This window comes from Tiliqua scincoides, chromosome 3 (genome assembly GCF_035046505.1).
Source record: "Tiliqua scincoides isolate rTilSci1 chromosome 3, rTilSci1.hap2, whole genome shotgun sequence".
NCBI classification, from domain to species: Eukaryota; Metazoa; Chordata; class Lepidosauria; order Squamata; family Scincidae; genus Tiliqua; species Tiliqua scincoides.
The window spans coordinates 183153590-183167369 of record NC_089823.1 but is presented as its reverse complement, the minus strand read 5'-3'; the positions used below and the strand labels follow the sequence as shown (position 1 = coordinate 183167369).

Below are 13780 nucleotides of genomic sequence, written 5' to 3'. Positions count from 1 at the left end.
GTGCCCACCAGTTTAGGATTCTGTGGCATTCAAAGTGCTGGCTGTAACAGTAGCTAGTTTAGTATGTTACAGCAGAAGAAAGAACTGAAGTACAGATACTTCCAGTGGTATGAATATTGGTAAACATGTGGTTATTGCTTCTGTCACTGCTGTAAAACATCAGGCTTGAAAGGCGCTTCCAGAAACTGGAATTTATAATTTTTTGGCCATTCTGAGCCCCGTGGAGGCCACAGGCAGATAAGCCTCCAGAGGTGAGGGGAGTCCTTCAGCTTTGGAGGTTTTGTGCAGGTGACATTGTTTAATGATGATGTCACTTAACAATGGGGATGTGAGACTGCATCCATCAAGTGACGCACATCTGTAAAATGTCAATCAATCACATGGGATCATCCAATTTCAACCTTTTGTCTGGCCTGGAAGTCCCTAACTGTGCATTTTGCTCTCCTTGCTCATCTTGTTCAGCCTTCTGTGTACCTTGAAATGACTGTAAAGGTTTGGAGGAACAGTCCTTGAATTCAGTTTCTAGGAAGCGTCTGACAAATGTCCATACACACATACCTTATGAAAGATCTGTAGTAGCCTTGGTGCCACAGGACCCTGATTATTTACTAATATATTAATATTAAGAAATAAACATTTCTTTCTAGATTCTTTGTCTAATGGGTTGTTCTAGATTTTAAAAAGTGGATTCCTAAAACGTGGTTTGCTAAAAGTGGGTGCTAAAAAGTGGGTCCCTAAAAAGCTTGGGAAGCACTGCTCTAGTTTAATGGTCTACCTGAGCATAGCGGTCTGAGATTGCTGCATTTGTGACTTCAGAGGATTGCATGCTAATTTCAGTTACCTATAGGCAGTCTTTTGCATCTGCATTCAATGTACAGTTCTAGACAGAATATTTTTCTCATATCATATGTACGCTGGTGTCCTTTCAGGTGAATTGCGTAACCTCATAACGCTGGATGTAGCACACAATCAGCTTGAACATCTTCCAAAGGAGATTGGAAACTGCACACAGATCACCAAACTTGATCTACAGCACAATGAACTCTTGGACCTTCCAGACAGTATAGGTATGTAAAAACATCTCTAGAAGTGTGTCATTTCTGGCATTTGAGATTTTGAACAAACATAACACAAAATAATTTGATTATGACCCGTAACTATACAGAGAAGTGTGAATTACAAGCACTTTCAGTGTTAACTGGTTACAGTAAACTTCGGACTCTGAAACATCTGTTGGTAACCTGAGGGGTTACTTCATGGATTCAGGATTTTGCTACCCAGCTTTCTAGGCAAGAAAAGTTGTAACACATGTATACAGTAAATCGATTTTACATTGGTAATCTGTTTCAGAGACTGCACTGTATTGTGAATATATTGTAATGTGAACCCAATAATGCTGCTGTTGACTGCAGCTACTCATCTTCCTCTTCTTCCTCTCACAAGCTTTCTACCCCCTGCAGGCAGGTGGAGGGGAGCAAAGCTGAGTAGGCATGGAGGTAGGCTCTTGTGTCCTGCAACCCAGCCTTGGATGGTTGGAGGAAAAACGAATGCTGTTTGAAAGGCTTGTGAGAAGAGAAAGAGAAAGACAAGCAGCCACGCAGCTCGCCCACACTGCAGCATAATAGAGAGGCACTATTAAGGTGGGATGTCAAAGTAGGCAGGGACAGAGGAGTGGCCAACTGGCATGGAGGCAGGCTCTTGAGACTTGCAACCCAGCTTTGTGTGTGTGGGGGGGGGGAGAGAACAATGTTGTTTAGCAAGCATGAGACAATGGAAAGAGAAAGCAGCAGCAGTAGCAGCAGCTACTTTCCCCAGCCATCTGGGCTAAAAGAGAAAGAAGAAAAAAGATGGAGGGAGGGAGGAAGAGCTTGAGGGTTGTGCTCTAGGTCACCACTGGTGGTAAGGGTGCTGGTGACCCCACAAATGAGGTGTCGTGACCCAATGAGGTTGCAACCCAAAGGTTAAACTAGGCTTTAGATAACTTCTTAAAAATGACATTTGTTACTATATTCAATATGATTTGTAATCATTAGTGTAAGATATTTTGTTCCCTTTGCTTTTTCTGTAGAATACCTTAATCTCTCAGATAACATTCTCTCACTTTTTAATTTATAGTTTAGTTTTTAAAAATGATTTTTAAAAATATACATTTTTAAAGTTTTTTCTCCACTAGTACAGTTAAGTGTAACAAAGAAAATTAGAAATCTAATGATCACAAGTGAATACGTTAAAATGACAGTTTCTGAGAAGCTAAATTGAAATTGTGTTCATAAAGTGAGATAGTCATGGAATGAATAATCTTTCTAAACTACTTTAATAACTTCATGCTACTGCATGCCATGTAGTGAATTATAGTCATTTACTTATATGTGCCAATTATTGATTTACTAGGATATTTCCTGTGAGAGGAATTTTATATCCCCTCAAAGAACTTTTTCTCATTGTTACAACTTATAATATATGTAGACAACACGCATGTGAAACCTAAAGCTTGCATGGGAGTCAATAGTCATGAACATTATTATGCCTATAGGCAAATCCCATATTCTAGCAGCCAGTTCTATTTCCTGCACATTTTGCATTTCTTCTTAGAGGGTTGCCTTCTTCAAAATCACTGCATGAAAGGCCCACTGACCTTTCAGTACTTGTTAAAACCCTTCTAGAGACTACAGCCAATAACTCCAGAACCCATATTGATGCATCTACTGCTAATGAACTGCATTCATCAGTTCTGTTTCTATTGATATCTTGAAGATTAAAATTGGTCCTAAACCTTGGCACAAAACTAATCCATGAGTTTCAAATCAATAAATTCATTGTCCCCTCATGTACTAAGGGAAGGGGGAGGTATATGTACTAGCAGATGTTGTTCGAAACTAGGATGACTGAGCATAGCCAGTATATGTGAGTAGGTTGTGATGCTGGGGTTCTTCTAAGACAGTGGGCTTCAACCTTTTTCATGCTATGACCTCAATAAATAAAGTCTGGGGACCCACTGTTGATCCCACCCCACCTCCTGGGACCCTATCTGCCCTCCCTGCCCCCATTGTCGCCCACTCTTCACTCCTATTACACCCTCCCAGCACTGTTCACTGTAAACAAATATTCTTATTAGAGAGAGCAGAAAAAGTGATCGTGAAGCCTGGTGCTAGTAAAAGCTATTTTAGCACAATTGCTAAGAACTTGAGCAGGACTGGGGCACAATCTCCTAGTACCTGAAGGGTGCACCAGAAGCTTCCCTCTTTACCTGGTGGTGCTCTAGTCCAACCTTTTTCATTCCTGTGCTGCGGCCCCACAATTGAGGCTTTGTGACCCCAAGGTTGAAGAACACTGTTCTAAGAATATCTTTATTAGATCTTGATCTTAGCTATCTAGTCCAGTATTCTGTTTTGGACAATGTCCAGACAGTCTTCTATAAGCTCTAAGCCAGCAGTTCTTTAACTCTTCCCCCCTTAAGGGGGCAGAGGCAGGTTTTCCCTGCCTGGGGTGTTGCAGTGCCCCAGTTTGGGAACCTCTGCTTTAAGTCAACTGAGTTGGCAGCACCCACCACTTTACTACTCCTCAGTGCTGGATGATATGGAACCAGTTCTTTATTCATTCTGCAGTGAAAATATTACAATAGCATTGGCTATTTATTTAATCATGAAAGTTAGGTTTTGCATTAGGCAAGCTGTAGCTTGACTTTTGGATTGCTTTTTATTTTATTTTGTGGCTAGCGTCAGCACTTGGGACTACAGTAGTGGATGAATCACTTAAATGCTGGAATTAGCGGTCTGTCTCTCGATATTCAGACACATATTCCTTTGCTTAAGTAATTTTAAAAAGCTTTTCACATTCCCTGATGATTGTACCTGCAACTTGCCTGCATTGCCAAATTGCAGCGTGTTTGTTGCAAGACTGTAATGAACTTCCCTATATATTTTGTAAGATTCAACTATAAAAAAACACACCCAGTCTGATTATACAAATCTGAAAGCATTAATAGCAGTTTCAAATCTGTGCATACATGTAAGTTGTTGTGAAGTCCTTAGTATTCCCACATTTTTTAAGATAGTGGAATGTAATTTAGATGGACCATGAATTAATAAAATTGGAATAACCAATAATATGTGGAATTTATAGTACATTTGTTGCAAGGTTGAAAGAAAGCAAGAGTCAGTATTAGGAGTGAAGGTTTGCAGGTTCTTTATTCGAATTGCATGCAGTTGGCCCATGGGACTCTTGACTCAAAGCATGGGCCCCTCCCTAATGGAAATTTAGACATTTATACAATTTTTCAGTCCTTCGTCTTCAAATCTAGACAATTCATTGGCTGAAATTTTATATCAGAGATGGGGCAAACACCTAATAGGTTACAGATAAGGTACAATAGGTGGGCAACAAGTGGGCAAAATAATTGATTGGTTATGATTTACATACAGGTGGGGTTTCACCTTAAAATCTAGAAAAGTACAAAAGTTTCTAAATCCCAGCAGGGTGCACTATAATACCATTTACCTAGTATTGAATCACATTCACATAAATCAACCTAATTATACAGATTGTTTTGACAAATTTTAGAATAACATCATTAAAAGAAAAGGTACTGTGTGATCTTATCTGCATACCTTTCCTATGCGTTAATATAGACATTAGGCAGCAGCTATGGGGTCTCTCTGCTATACCAAGGCTTTTGTCTTTTATTAAGTGTCTCTTAAGACTTTTCTAAAATCAAGCAACTTTGGTTTCTATGGCTTAATTTTATGTAACTATTGCATGATTATTAAGTCCCCTTATATGCAGGTTACAGGCTACCTTGTTTCACTATGTACTTTTGCTCTAAAAGTATGAAAGTTACAAAGCTAGTGAATACAATCAGTGAATGTCTCTTAACCTTTGCCAAGGTGTGAGCTCATTCCTCTTCAGTAGCTGCCTGGCACCTGCTATCTACACTTCAAAGTGTAATCACCCTGAGCTGAGGCTCCAAGCCCCAGCTTCAGCCAGCTTCTTTCAGTCAGACTCGCAAAAATGATTCTTTATTAAAGCCAAGCAGCCTTTACCATTGTGTGTTGCTATGCTTTATACTTGGCTATCCAGTTGCCTTTACATGTGGGTTACAGTCTGGGGTCAAAGGTCACCGTGCCTTACATTTAAAAATTGTCTAAACCTGGTTATGTACATCTTAAAACATACACAAAATTGATTATAGGTCCATATATGAAGGGAACAGTAGCTATTGTAAATTCCACCAGGAATTTTAACTTGAGCCTCAAGTATGAGAGCCAGGATGGTATAGTGATTTGGGAGTTGGACTTGGAAGATCCAGGTTCAAATCCCCGTTCAGCTATGAAGCTTCCTGGGTGACCTCGAGCAGTCACTATCTCTCAGCCTCACCTACCTCGCACAGTTCTTGTGAAGCCAAAAAGAGGGTAGAAACTATGTACACTACACTAAACAAGTAGCTGTTCTGTTGCAGTCCTCTTTTACTTCAAATGGACTCAAATAGTTCTTAGTAGATTTAATTATACCTCATTATGCACAGTAAGTCTTACTCTTCCGAGTGAATTGACGCTTGATGTTCAGCATTACATAGGAGAGCTGTATGAAGAAAACTGTCAGGCTATACTTTCAGAACAATGCAGTACCTATATATCAGCTAAAAAGACAAAAACCACAGTCCCTGTGTTTTCAAGAATGCTCATGGGAAAACATATCTAATGAGTTTTAATTAGTGTAAACTATCATATGGATCTTTTTGTGGTGACTTTATTTATTCATAAGCCACCCTGAGGATCTTCTTGGGTTATGTTGTAGATATAAATTTAAATAAATACTATGTTTAGAATGGTTTCAGCCAGCATCTCTCATAGTTGTTCACACCATGTTCTATCAGGTTCCATGAGACTTGTCTTCAGATGCTGGTATACTTACCGTATTGTTTCATTTGAGTGACAGTAGTACATTACTTCTGCTTTATAGTATTTCCACTAACACAAGATAACATCTAGACCAGTGTTTCTCAAACTGTGGGTCGGGACCCACTAGGTGGGTTGCGAGCCAATTTTAGGTGCGTGGCCATTCATTTCAATATTTTGTTTTTAATAAATTAGACTGGTATGTGTCTGCATTTGGGGAAATGTTACAGATCTGTATGTTTAACAGGCTACTATGTATATGCTTCTAACAATGATAGTCACTCCTGGGTAAGTATGGGTAGGATTCCAGCCTAGGATTGTTACAGATTTTCCTGCTTGATGATATCACTTCTGATCATGACATCACTTCTGGTGGGTCCTGACATTTTCATTCTAAAAAGTGGGTCCCGACGCTAAATGCTTGAGAACCACTGATCTAGACTAATGCTTCTGCCATTGGAAGCTTCCTTGGTGAATGGAAGTGCACCTTGTGAACTAGATAAACCAGTTTGCTAAGCAGCCTAGTTTCTCCAAATCTACATTCCCCCCAAGTCTGCCTGGCAATCTGCATCATAGCTGTTGGGAGGTTAACTGGCCAAAGGGGGAACGCAGGAAAATACAGCGTTCACCATATAGTCTTTCTCCATTAGTTCAAAATTAAGGCCTATTATGACTTGCATAGAAATTCATTCTATGAGAGGAAAACTTTATTCTTTATTAAGCTTTTGGTAATAAAGAGGATTCAAAGTCCTGTACTTTCAGAACAGATCTAGCCAAGTGCAATAGATACATTTCCTAAACTGCTGTGAGCAAAAACTTGCCCTAAACAAAGGTTACAAGCATCACTGTAACCTTGGTACCTAGACTGTTTCTGGATTACTCATACTGTGCTACAGGGTGGCTAGGCATTTTTCCTCAATTTGTATAAAGCCCTTAGGTCCTGTCTCTTCTGGAGCAGCTTAACTTGCTTTACTTGTTCTGTCAGTTGCCATATTCATTTATTCTTTTTCCTAGATTATGCCATCAGTAGTAGTGCACTGAGTTTATTAGGAAAAATATTTCAAATATAATTTAATATATTTCTATCCCTAGCCACTGCATTCTTACCAATCATCAGTTGAATCATATGTTCCAATAGTGAGTCCAGGTGGGTGAGTAGCCCTTAGTTCTGAAACAAAATAGGGAACCCAAAAATAACAGTGTTCTCTATTCCTCTCTATGTGTTCTCTAGAACAGCAATTTTCAACCTTTTTCATCTCATGGCACACTGAGAAGCTGCTAAAATTGTCAAGGCACACCATTTGTATTTTGAGAATTGTCAAGGCACACCACACTGCCAGCTGGGGGTTCATTCCCCAGTGGCCCTACTAATATATGATCATCACACCTGCAGACCATTCACGGCATGCCAATGTGCCGCAATGGTTGCAAATAGCTTCTCTAGGAAAACTTTTGCTAAACCCACTGGACTGAGCCTCCTACCACTGCTTGTAGCATCCTGCAGGTTCTTACTGCAGGTTAGCCAGTGACCCATAGTGCCCCAGGGCGTCACGATACATCGTTTGGGAACCTCTGTTATAGTTCCTGCTTGTCCTATATTCAAATATGTAAATTCAGTGTTGCTATTCACTTGTTGCAGATATTTAGTGTAGCAGTTAAGAAGAAGATTCCCTTTGTCTTTATGCAGCACAGTTGCAGAGCTGTCAGGGTTTTGCTTAGGATTTTTCCCCCCTAGAAATCTCTCCACTGAAGGAATAAGTGGCAACTCATTGCTTATGACCTTTTTTGGCTGCATCGTTACTGTACATAAACACTTCTAAACCAGTGATTTAGTGTTTTATGAGTGAGAAGTTCCCAAGAAAGGGAAGAATGTCACTTTGCAAATGGGAAGGGCAGAAGCAGTGACTTGCAGATTTACTGCTATTGCCTCTGCACAAACTGCTCTCCTTGTTGGCTTCAGAAATAGCTGGGCTTGTTGAGTATAGAATAATTGTGTTTTTGAAGGTCTGTATTAAAGTGTGTAAGTTAGATGTACACTTCTCTTCCTTTGCAAAGAGACTGCAAAATAGCTCCTGCACAAAAAGGAGATCTGAGAAGTGGGGTTTGTGTTTGGAAAATCTAAACAGATCATATTATAATGTTTGTGCCTTCCAGGAAGATATGGTATAATTATGGCACTCAGGCAGCTGTTCTTTTGAGCTCCCACTTAAGTCTCCAAAATGTTATTTTGGAGCCTAATGAAGAGGTGGGTACTTTTGTATGGGGAAGAATGTTAGGACAATATACTGGTGAATATTGCTTTAAACTGGTTTTCCCTTACTAACCTGTGTAAAAGGGTGTCCTTTATAGTGATGGTTCCGTTATATTTAACGGTGGAAAGGAACTGTCGCTCTTCACCTCTGCATAATCTTTTTTTTTCTAGTATCTCTTTGCTTGCTCCTTCATCATTTTTAGATAGTGAGCCCTTCAGGGACAGTTTTTTAATCAACTTTTCCATGTCAATGACTTTGAACTTTTGTGAAAAAGAAATATATAAAATATGTATGTATAGTATTCCATCTTTAAATAGTTTTAAGCAGTTTGATGCCGTTCTGCATTCAGCTTTACCTTTTTCAAGAACAACGAATGAGCTCCAAAGTGGCCTCCTTCCAGAGGTGGGGAGCGTTTTGTATCCAGCCCAATACTGAATCTTTCTTTTTGTATATCTGTATTGATGTCTTTGGAATAACTTCCTACTTAGCAGCAGTTTATTTACTGTTATAAAGGAATGAATACTTTGCACCTAAACGGAGAACAAGATCATTAAGCTTCAACGTTCTCCTGTGTTCTTAAAGCACAAAGCTGCGTGAATGCTTCTGCTAGATCAGGGGTGTCTAAACATTTTGCCTAGAGGGCCACATCATCTCTCTGACACTGTGTCTGGGACCCGGAAAAAAGATTAATTTACATTTAAAATTTGAATAAATTTACATAAATGAATTTATTAGAGATTGGACTTATATGAATGAGTGATGGTCTTACAGTTGCTCAAGGCCTATAAAAGGCCTTGCACAAAGCAAGACCAGCCTTCACTGCCACTGCTGCATCACAGATGTGAAACAGCAAGTAGTGGAGGGAGCCCTCATCCCACAGCTCAGGTGAGAAGTTGAACAGTCGTCCTCATGCTGAGAGCAGTTATGTCAGACCAACATGGGCTCCAGCATATCTCTGGAGGGCCAGAGGCTCATTGAAGACTGGGGCTCCCTGAGGGCTGGATTGGGAGCCCCTGAGGGCCGCAAGTGGCCCCCAGGCTGGGGTTTGGACACCCCTGTGCTAGATGAAGGTGGAAATACATGCAACTTGAATGCAAACAATCATTTAATGGCCACATTGCAGTTAAATTTTAGATGAAACACTTGATCACATGCAGCATGGTCCTATGGTTGTTTGGAAATAAGATCCGATGACCTGCTGAAATTGTTGAACCTAAATTTCAGCAATCTTAGACACACTTATAATTTTCTTTAAATTTGGTGATGCTTGCTTCTGAGTAAATCTGCATGTTCATGCTGCATGAATTAGAAGTATCTGCCCTATAGATTGTTGACTTCAAACTGCACTCAGCATTCACAGATAAAATTAACACTCTTGAGTGATTTACCATCTATTTAGCAATGTCGTATTTTGCCTAAAGATTTCTAGCCATAATTTCACATTACATAAATTTATTCTAGATTGGGGTTTTCTGCTTTCCAAATTGTAATCAACACAAGCAATAAACTCAATGCAAGGTGATGGTCAGTAGTTTGTCCGTGGTATTATTGGTCCTGTGATCAGTGGTGGGTCATGTTAGATGTGTACATTTGCAACTAAATCCTAGGGTTGTGTGCAAAAAGCATTAGGAGAAGGCAAGTTTTTTCCACTAATTAACTCCTGGTCTGCAGCCGACTTGCAAAGGTTCTTGTAATGTTTCTTTATTGTACTGCTTTTGAAGGCTATTAAATCCTCTCTCCCCAGGAATGCTTGTCTCTGTAATCTAAAATGTGTAAAGTGGTCACCTGTAGTGATGAGTGGTCAGTAATGTTTAAAAAGGAAAAAGTCTGAGATGTATTCTTTTAGAAAATTGCTAGGAAGCTGGAGATGAAGCAAAGCTCAATGGTGAAAAAATCATGCTGATGAAAAGTTTAGAAAATTTATGTTTTTCAAATTATTCATAGATTTTCTTGTAGAAAGGAGCTGTTTCCTTTCTAAGAGCCAGTGTAGTGCAAGGGTGAAGAGACTGAGCTGAGAATTAGAACTTTACTAGTTCTAATTTTTCTTATATTGTGAACTTGCTAGGTAGTTTTAGGCAAGTCATTCCTTCTCAGCTCCCCAGCCACAATATAGTGTTAAACAGGGTTGTTGTAAAGACTACATCAAATAATACATGGAAGTGCTTGGCATGATCAGAAAGCACTATGTAAATGTAAAATATCATTACAGGTTGAGCCTACTTATCCACAGATTTTCTATCTGAAGATCTGGCTCTACGCAGATCCCTGCAGATACTGAAGCCCCACCTTTATTAAACAAATAAAAATTCAAAGGACAGAGTGATTAATTCTTTTTTCCTGTCAATGCCAAAGGGAATATATAAATGTATTGCAATTCCTTCATTCCAGTTTCTAATGAGAATGTCACTTATTTATCCTCGTCTTGTTTTTAGGAAATCTGTCCAGTCTGAAAAGTCTTGGTCTGAGGTACAACCGGCTCTCTGCAATACCCAGGACTCTAGCACAGTGCAGTAAACTTGATGAACTGAATTTGGAGAACAACAATATTTCAACCTTACCAGAGGTGAGGCTCTCAACTTTAAATGGGGTGATAAAAAACCCAGCAAAGGTAAAACATTCCTTTTTGGTAAGGTATTGAAAAGTAAATCCATCCTTTTAGTGAATGAAGAGGGGAATGCAGTGTGAATTTCAAATGTTAAACCAAAGCCTTAAGTTCATATGAACTTCATATTAGCCTGTGCTCATGTGATATGTGGAAGAGACTTCCTTATGGGTAATTGCTCTGCAATTGTTTAATAAATGATGGTTTATTTAGTGAATGCCCATGATATGAAATTTGCCCTGCATTGTACCAGTCCAGGGTTGAATTGGCAGTATGAATGAACTTCAAGAGTTATTTTAGTAAGCCAGAATAGGTGACAATGTGTAGTCAAGACTTTTGGGACCGGGACTTCAAATTATTCAGTACATAGGTATTTCACCTGCATCTATATAAAGATTAAAAAATGCATACACTTTCCATCTTGTATTCCAGTCTTCCCCAAAAGATGCTTAGGGAGGGAGAGAAATTTTATATGTAGATTGGACTTTTCAGCATTCATGATATTTGACTATATAGAGTTTATACTGCTGTTTCTGGAAATTGCTTCCAGTGCCTGTACCTGTTCTGTGCTACTAAAAACTATGATGATTTCAGGTTAATGTTTTATAATTGTTTATCTAATTGTTCATCTAAAGCACTAGTATTGGTTTTGGTTACCTGAAGAAAAATTATCTGGAAATGGGAAAGCACTAAATTCTGCCAAATTGTATATCTTGGATATAAATTGTTAGCACTGATTGAATAGGAATGAATGAATATTACTTGGAGAGAGAGGCTGCTGTAAGAAAGTTGCCTGGAAGCTTTTGAGAACAAAGCTGAACTGCCCCTTCCAAGAACATTATAAATGTCAGTGAAGAGTAATTACATATACAAAGGAGACAGACTAGAAAACGGATTGCTTTATCGCCAAGATAAATTGGCTCCCAGTCCAAAACTCTTAACAAATAAAAATTACTTTATTCACAAGTGCTGCTAGTCTGTCTGTAAGTTGTAATTGTTACTGAAAAGAGCCACTTGCATGGTGGTGTAGTGGTGTAATCCGTTTAAAGTAAGCCTTTTTGGCAGCAGAAGAAAGAAATCATATTTGCAAAGAAAACTGCAGAATTGCAAAACATAGCCAAGTTCACGATGATGCAATGCCTAATAAACATTAGATCCTAAAAGACTAGTTTGGGAGAGGCAGCTGTCCAACAGAGTTCATAAATAGTGAGTACTTTGTTTCCTTTCTAAAGAGCATATTATCCAGTCGCTTCTCTGATTCTTCCTCAAATATGTAAGTCCCAAGTTGTTTGAAAATGCCCAAGAAGTATAATATCAGTGTGAATGAATGGATGATTGTATTATGATAAGCAGGTTTTCAAACAGAAGTCTTTCTCAGCCCTTCCTTTAACTGCTGCCAGTGGTAGTTTTTGCTCCCATGGCGAATAGCTGCTTCAGGGTTGGTGATACATTTTCCTTGCGACCACAGTACAAGAGAAAAGGATTAGATATCCACTGCCTAAATGCTGCAATTCTGATCCCCCCACGCAACTGCAGTTTGAAAGGGTGGAACACATTACAGTACTGAGGTGTTTAACAATGCATAGTTTGGCTCTTAATGCATAAAGGCTTGGGATACATTCTGACGAGTGCTTCTGCCATCATGAGCTCCCTTCATTAATGGAAAGGAGCATTGTGCTTGTGCAAAGACCCTTCAATTGCACTTGGACCCCTTGCATGAGCAGACCATGCCTTCCATTTACAGTGGGAATTTCTGTTCCTGAGGGAAACTCCTGACTTCACATTGCAGCTTTAAGGGTATAGAATGTGGTGACCAAAAGACATGCAACTCACGAACCACAAGCAACTCTGACATATAATGTGCAACTTTGGAAATAAGTTGGCTGAGTTCCTTTTTGCATTGCAATTAATGTAAAAGGTAAATAAAAAAATTCATGCATTATAGTTATTTACTGGATATAAACTGTCAGTCCACTGGATTAAAATGTAAGTGTAATGTTCATGGTGAGTAAATATATAAGAATGTAAATGCTTCTTAAATATTGCAGCTTTTGGACATTTTGGACATCTGACATTTATTGTATGTGGCTCTTACGTTAAGCAAATTTAGCCATCCCTGGTTTAGAGCATTGTGTGTGCAACTATTATGACTTCAGTCATCTTTCTGAAGTTTAGCATGGCAAAAACCAAAAGAAGACACTTCATCTTCATTTTAAAATAAAACATAAAAAAATTCAGTGTGACAAGTGTGTGCTTTGCACCTTGTTAATGAAGAAAAATAAGTCATGCTTTGCAATCTCTTACACATAAAAAAGCCGATATGGTAAATGATACTGTCTGAATCCTTTTTTTTTGGTTCAACCTGTGCTTTATTGCTTTTGTCATAGAACTTCAAACAAAAAATATTAAGGGAAGTGTTAAAAACAGGAAACTAGTTAATCTCAAATTCACTTTCAACAGAGTATATGCCTTACCTGAATTCAGTGTCTCTTAAAGAAGGGCTCTCTGCCAATTAAGAAATTTTTGTTATTAATATTTACTTAGTCATGCATAAATGTGCATATCAATCAATATTCCTGAAGAAATCAGATCTTGGGATGAGGTGTGTGTGTGTATGTATACAGTATGTGTGTATCAGACATACTGAAGAGGCATTTGTTCAGGTGAGATGAGGGAGACTATCTCTTCTGACAGAGAGCCTGTCCCCACAGTTTTTCTAAATTATTGCATTAAAAATAGTTAACATATCTGTAGCTGAGCTTGTCACTGTGCAGTGTGTACAATTGGCTGAGCTAGCTAGACATTACCTCACTATTTATAACTACCACTGGGTTTTCATGTTTCTTGATGTTTTCAAACGTTACTTTGGAATAATAATTTTCAAAAGTAATAATGTGTTTTGAAAATGATAGGGTTGCCTGTTTAAATAGCAGTAGCACACGTACTTCTCCAGTAGAAGCAGCTTTATCTTCCCATCAGTTTTGGGGACAATTCTGCAGTACACCTGCCATTGTATCCAGGAAAGTATGCCC

At 38.9% G+C, this 13780-nt stretch overlaps 1 protein-coding gene across 1 annotated transcript in view; it reads left to right on the top strand.

The window, feature by feature from the left end:
* The window catches only part of SHOC2 (SHOC2 leucine rich repeat scaffold protein), a 65688-nt gene that overhangs the window by 38563 nt on the left and 13345 nt on the right, over positions 1 to 13780 (top strand). Inside the window, exons 3-4 of the mRNA XM_066620982.1 lie at positions 930 to 1067; positions 10579 to 10709. Coding sequence (XP_066477079.1) covers positions 930 to 1067; positions 10579 to 10709 — 269 coding nt within the window. The remainder of the gene's footprint in view (positions 1 to 929; positions 1068 to 10578; positions 10710 to 13780) is intronic.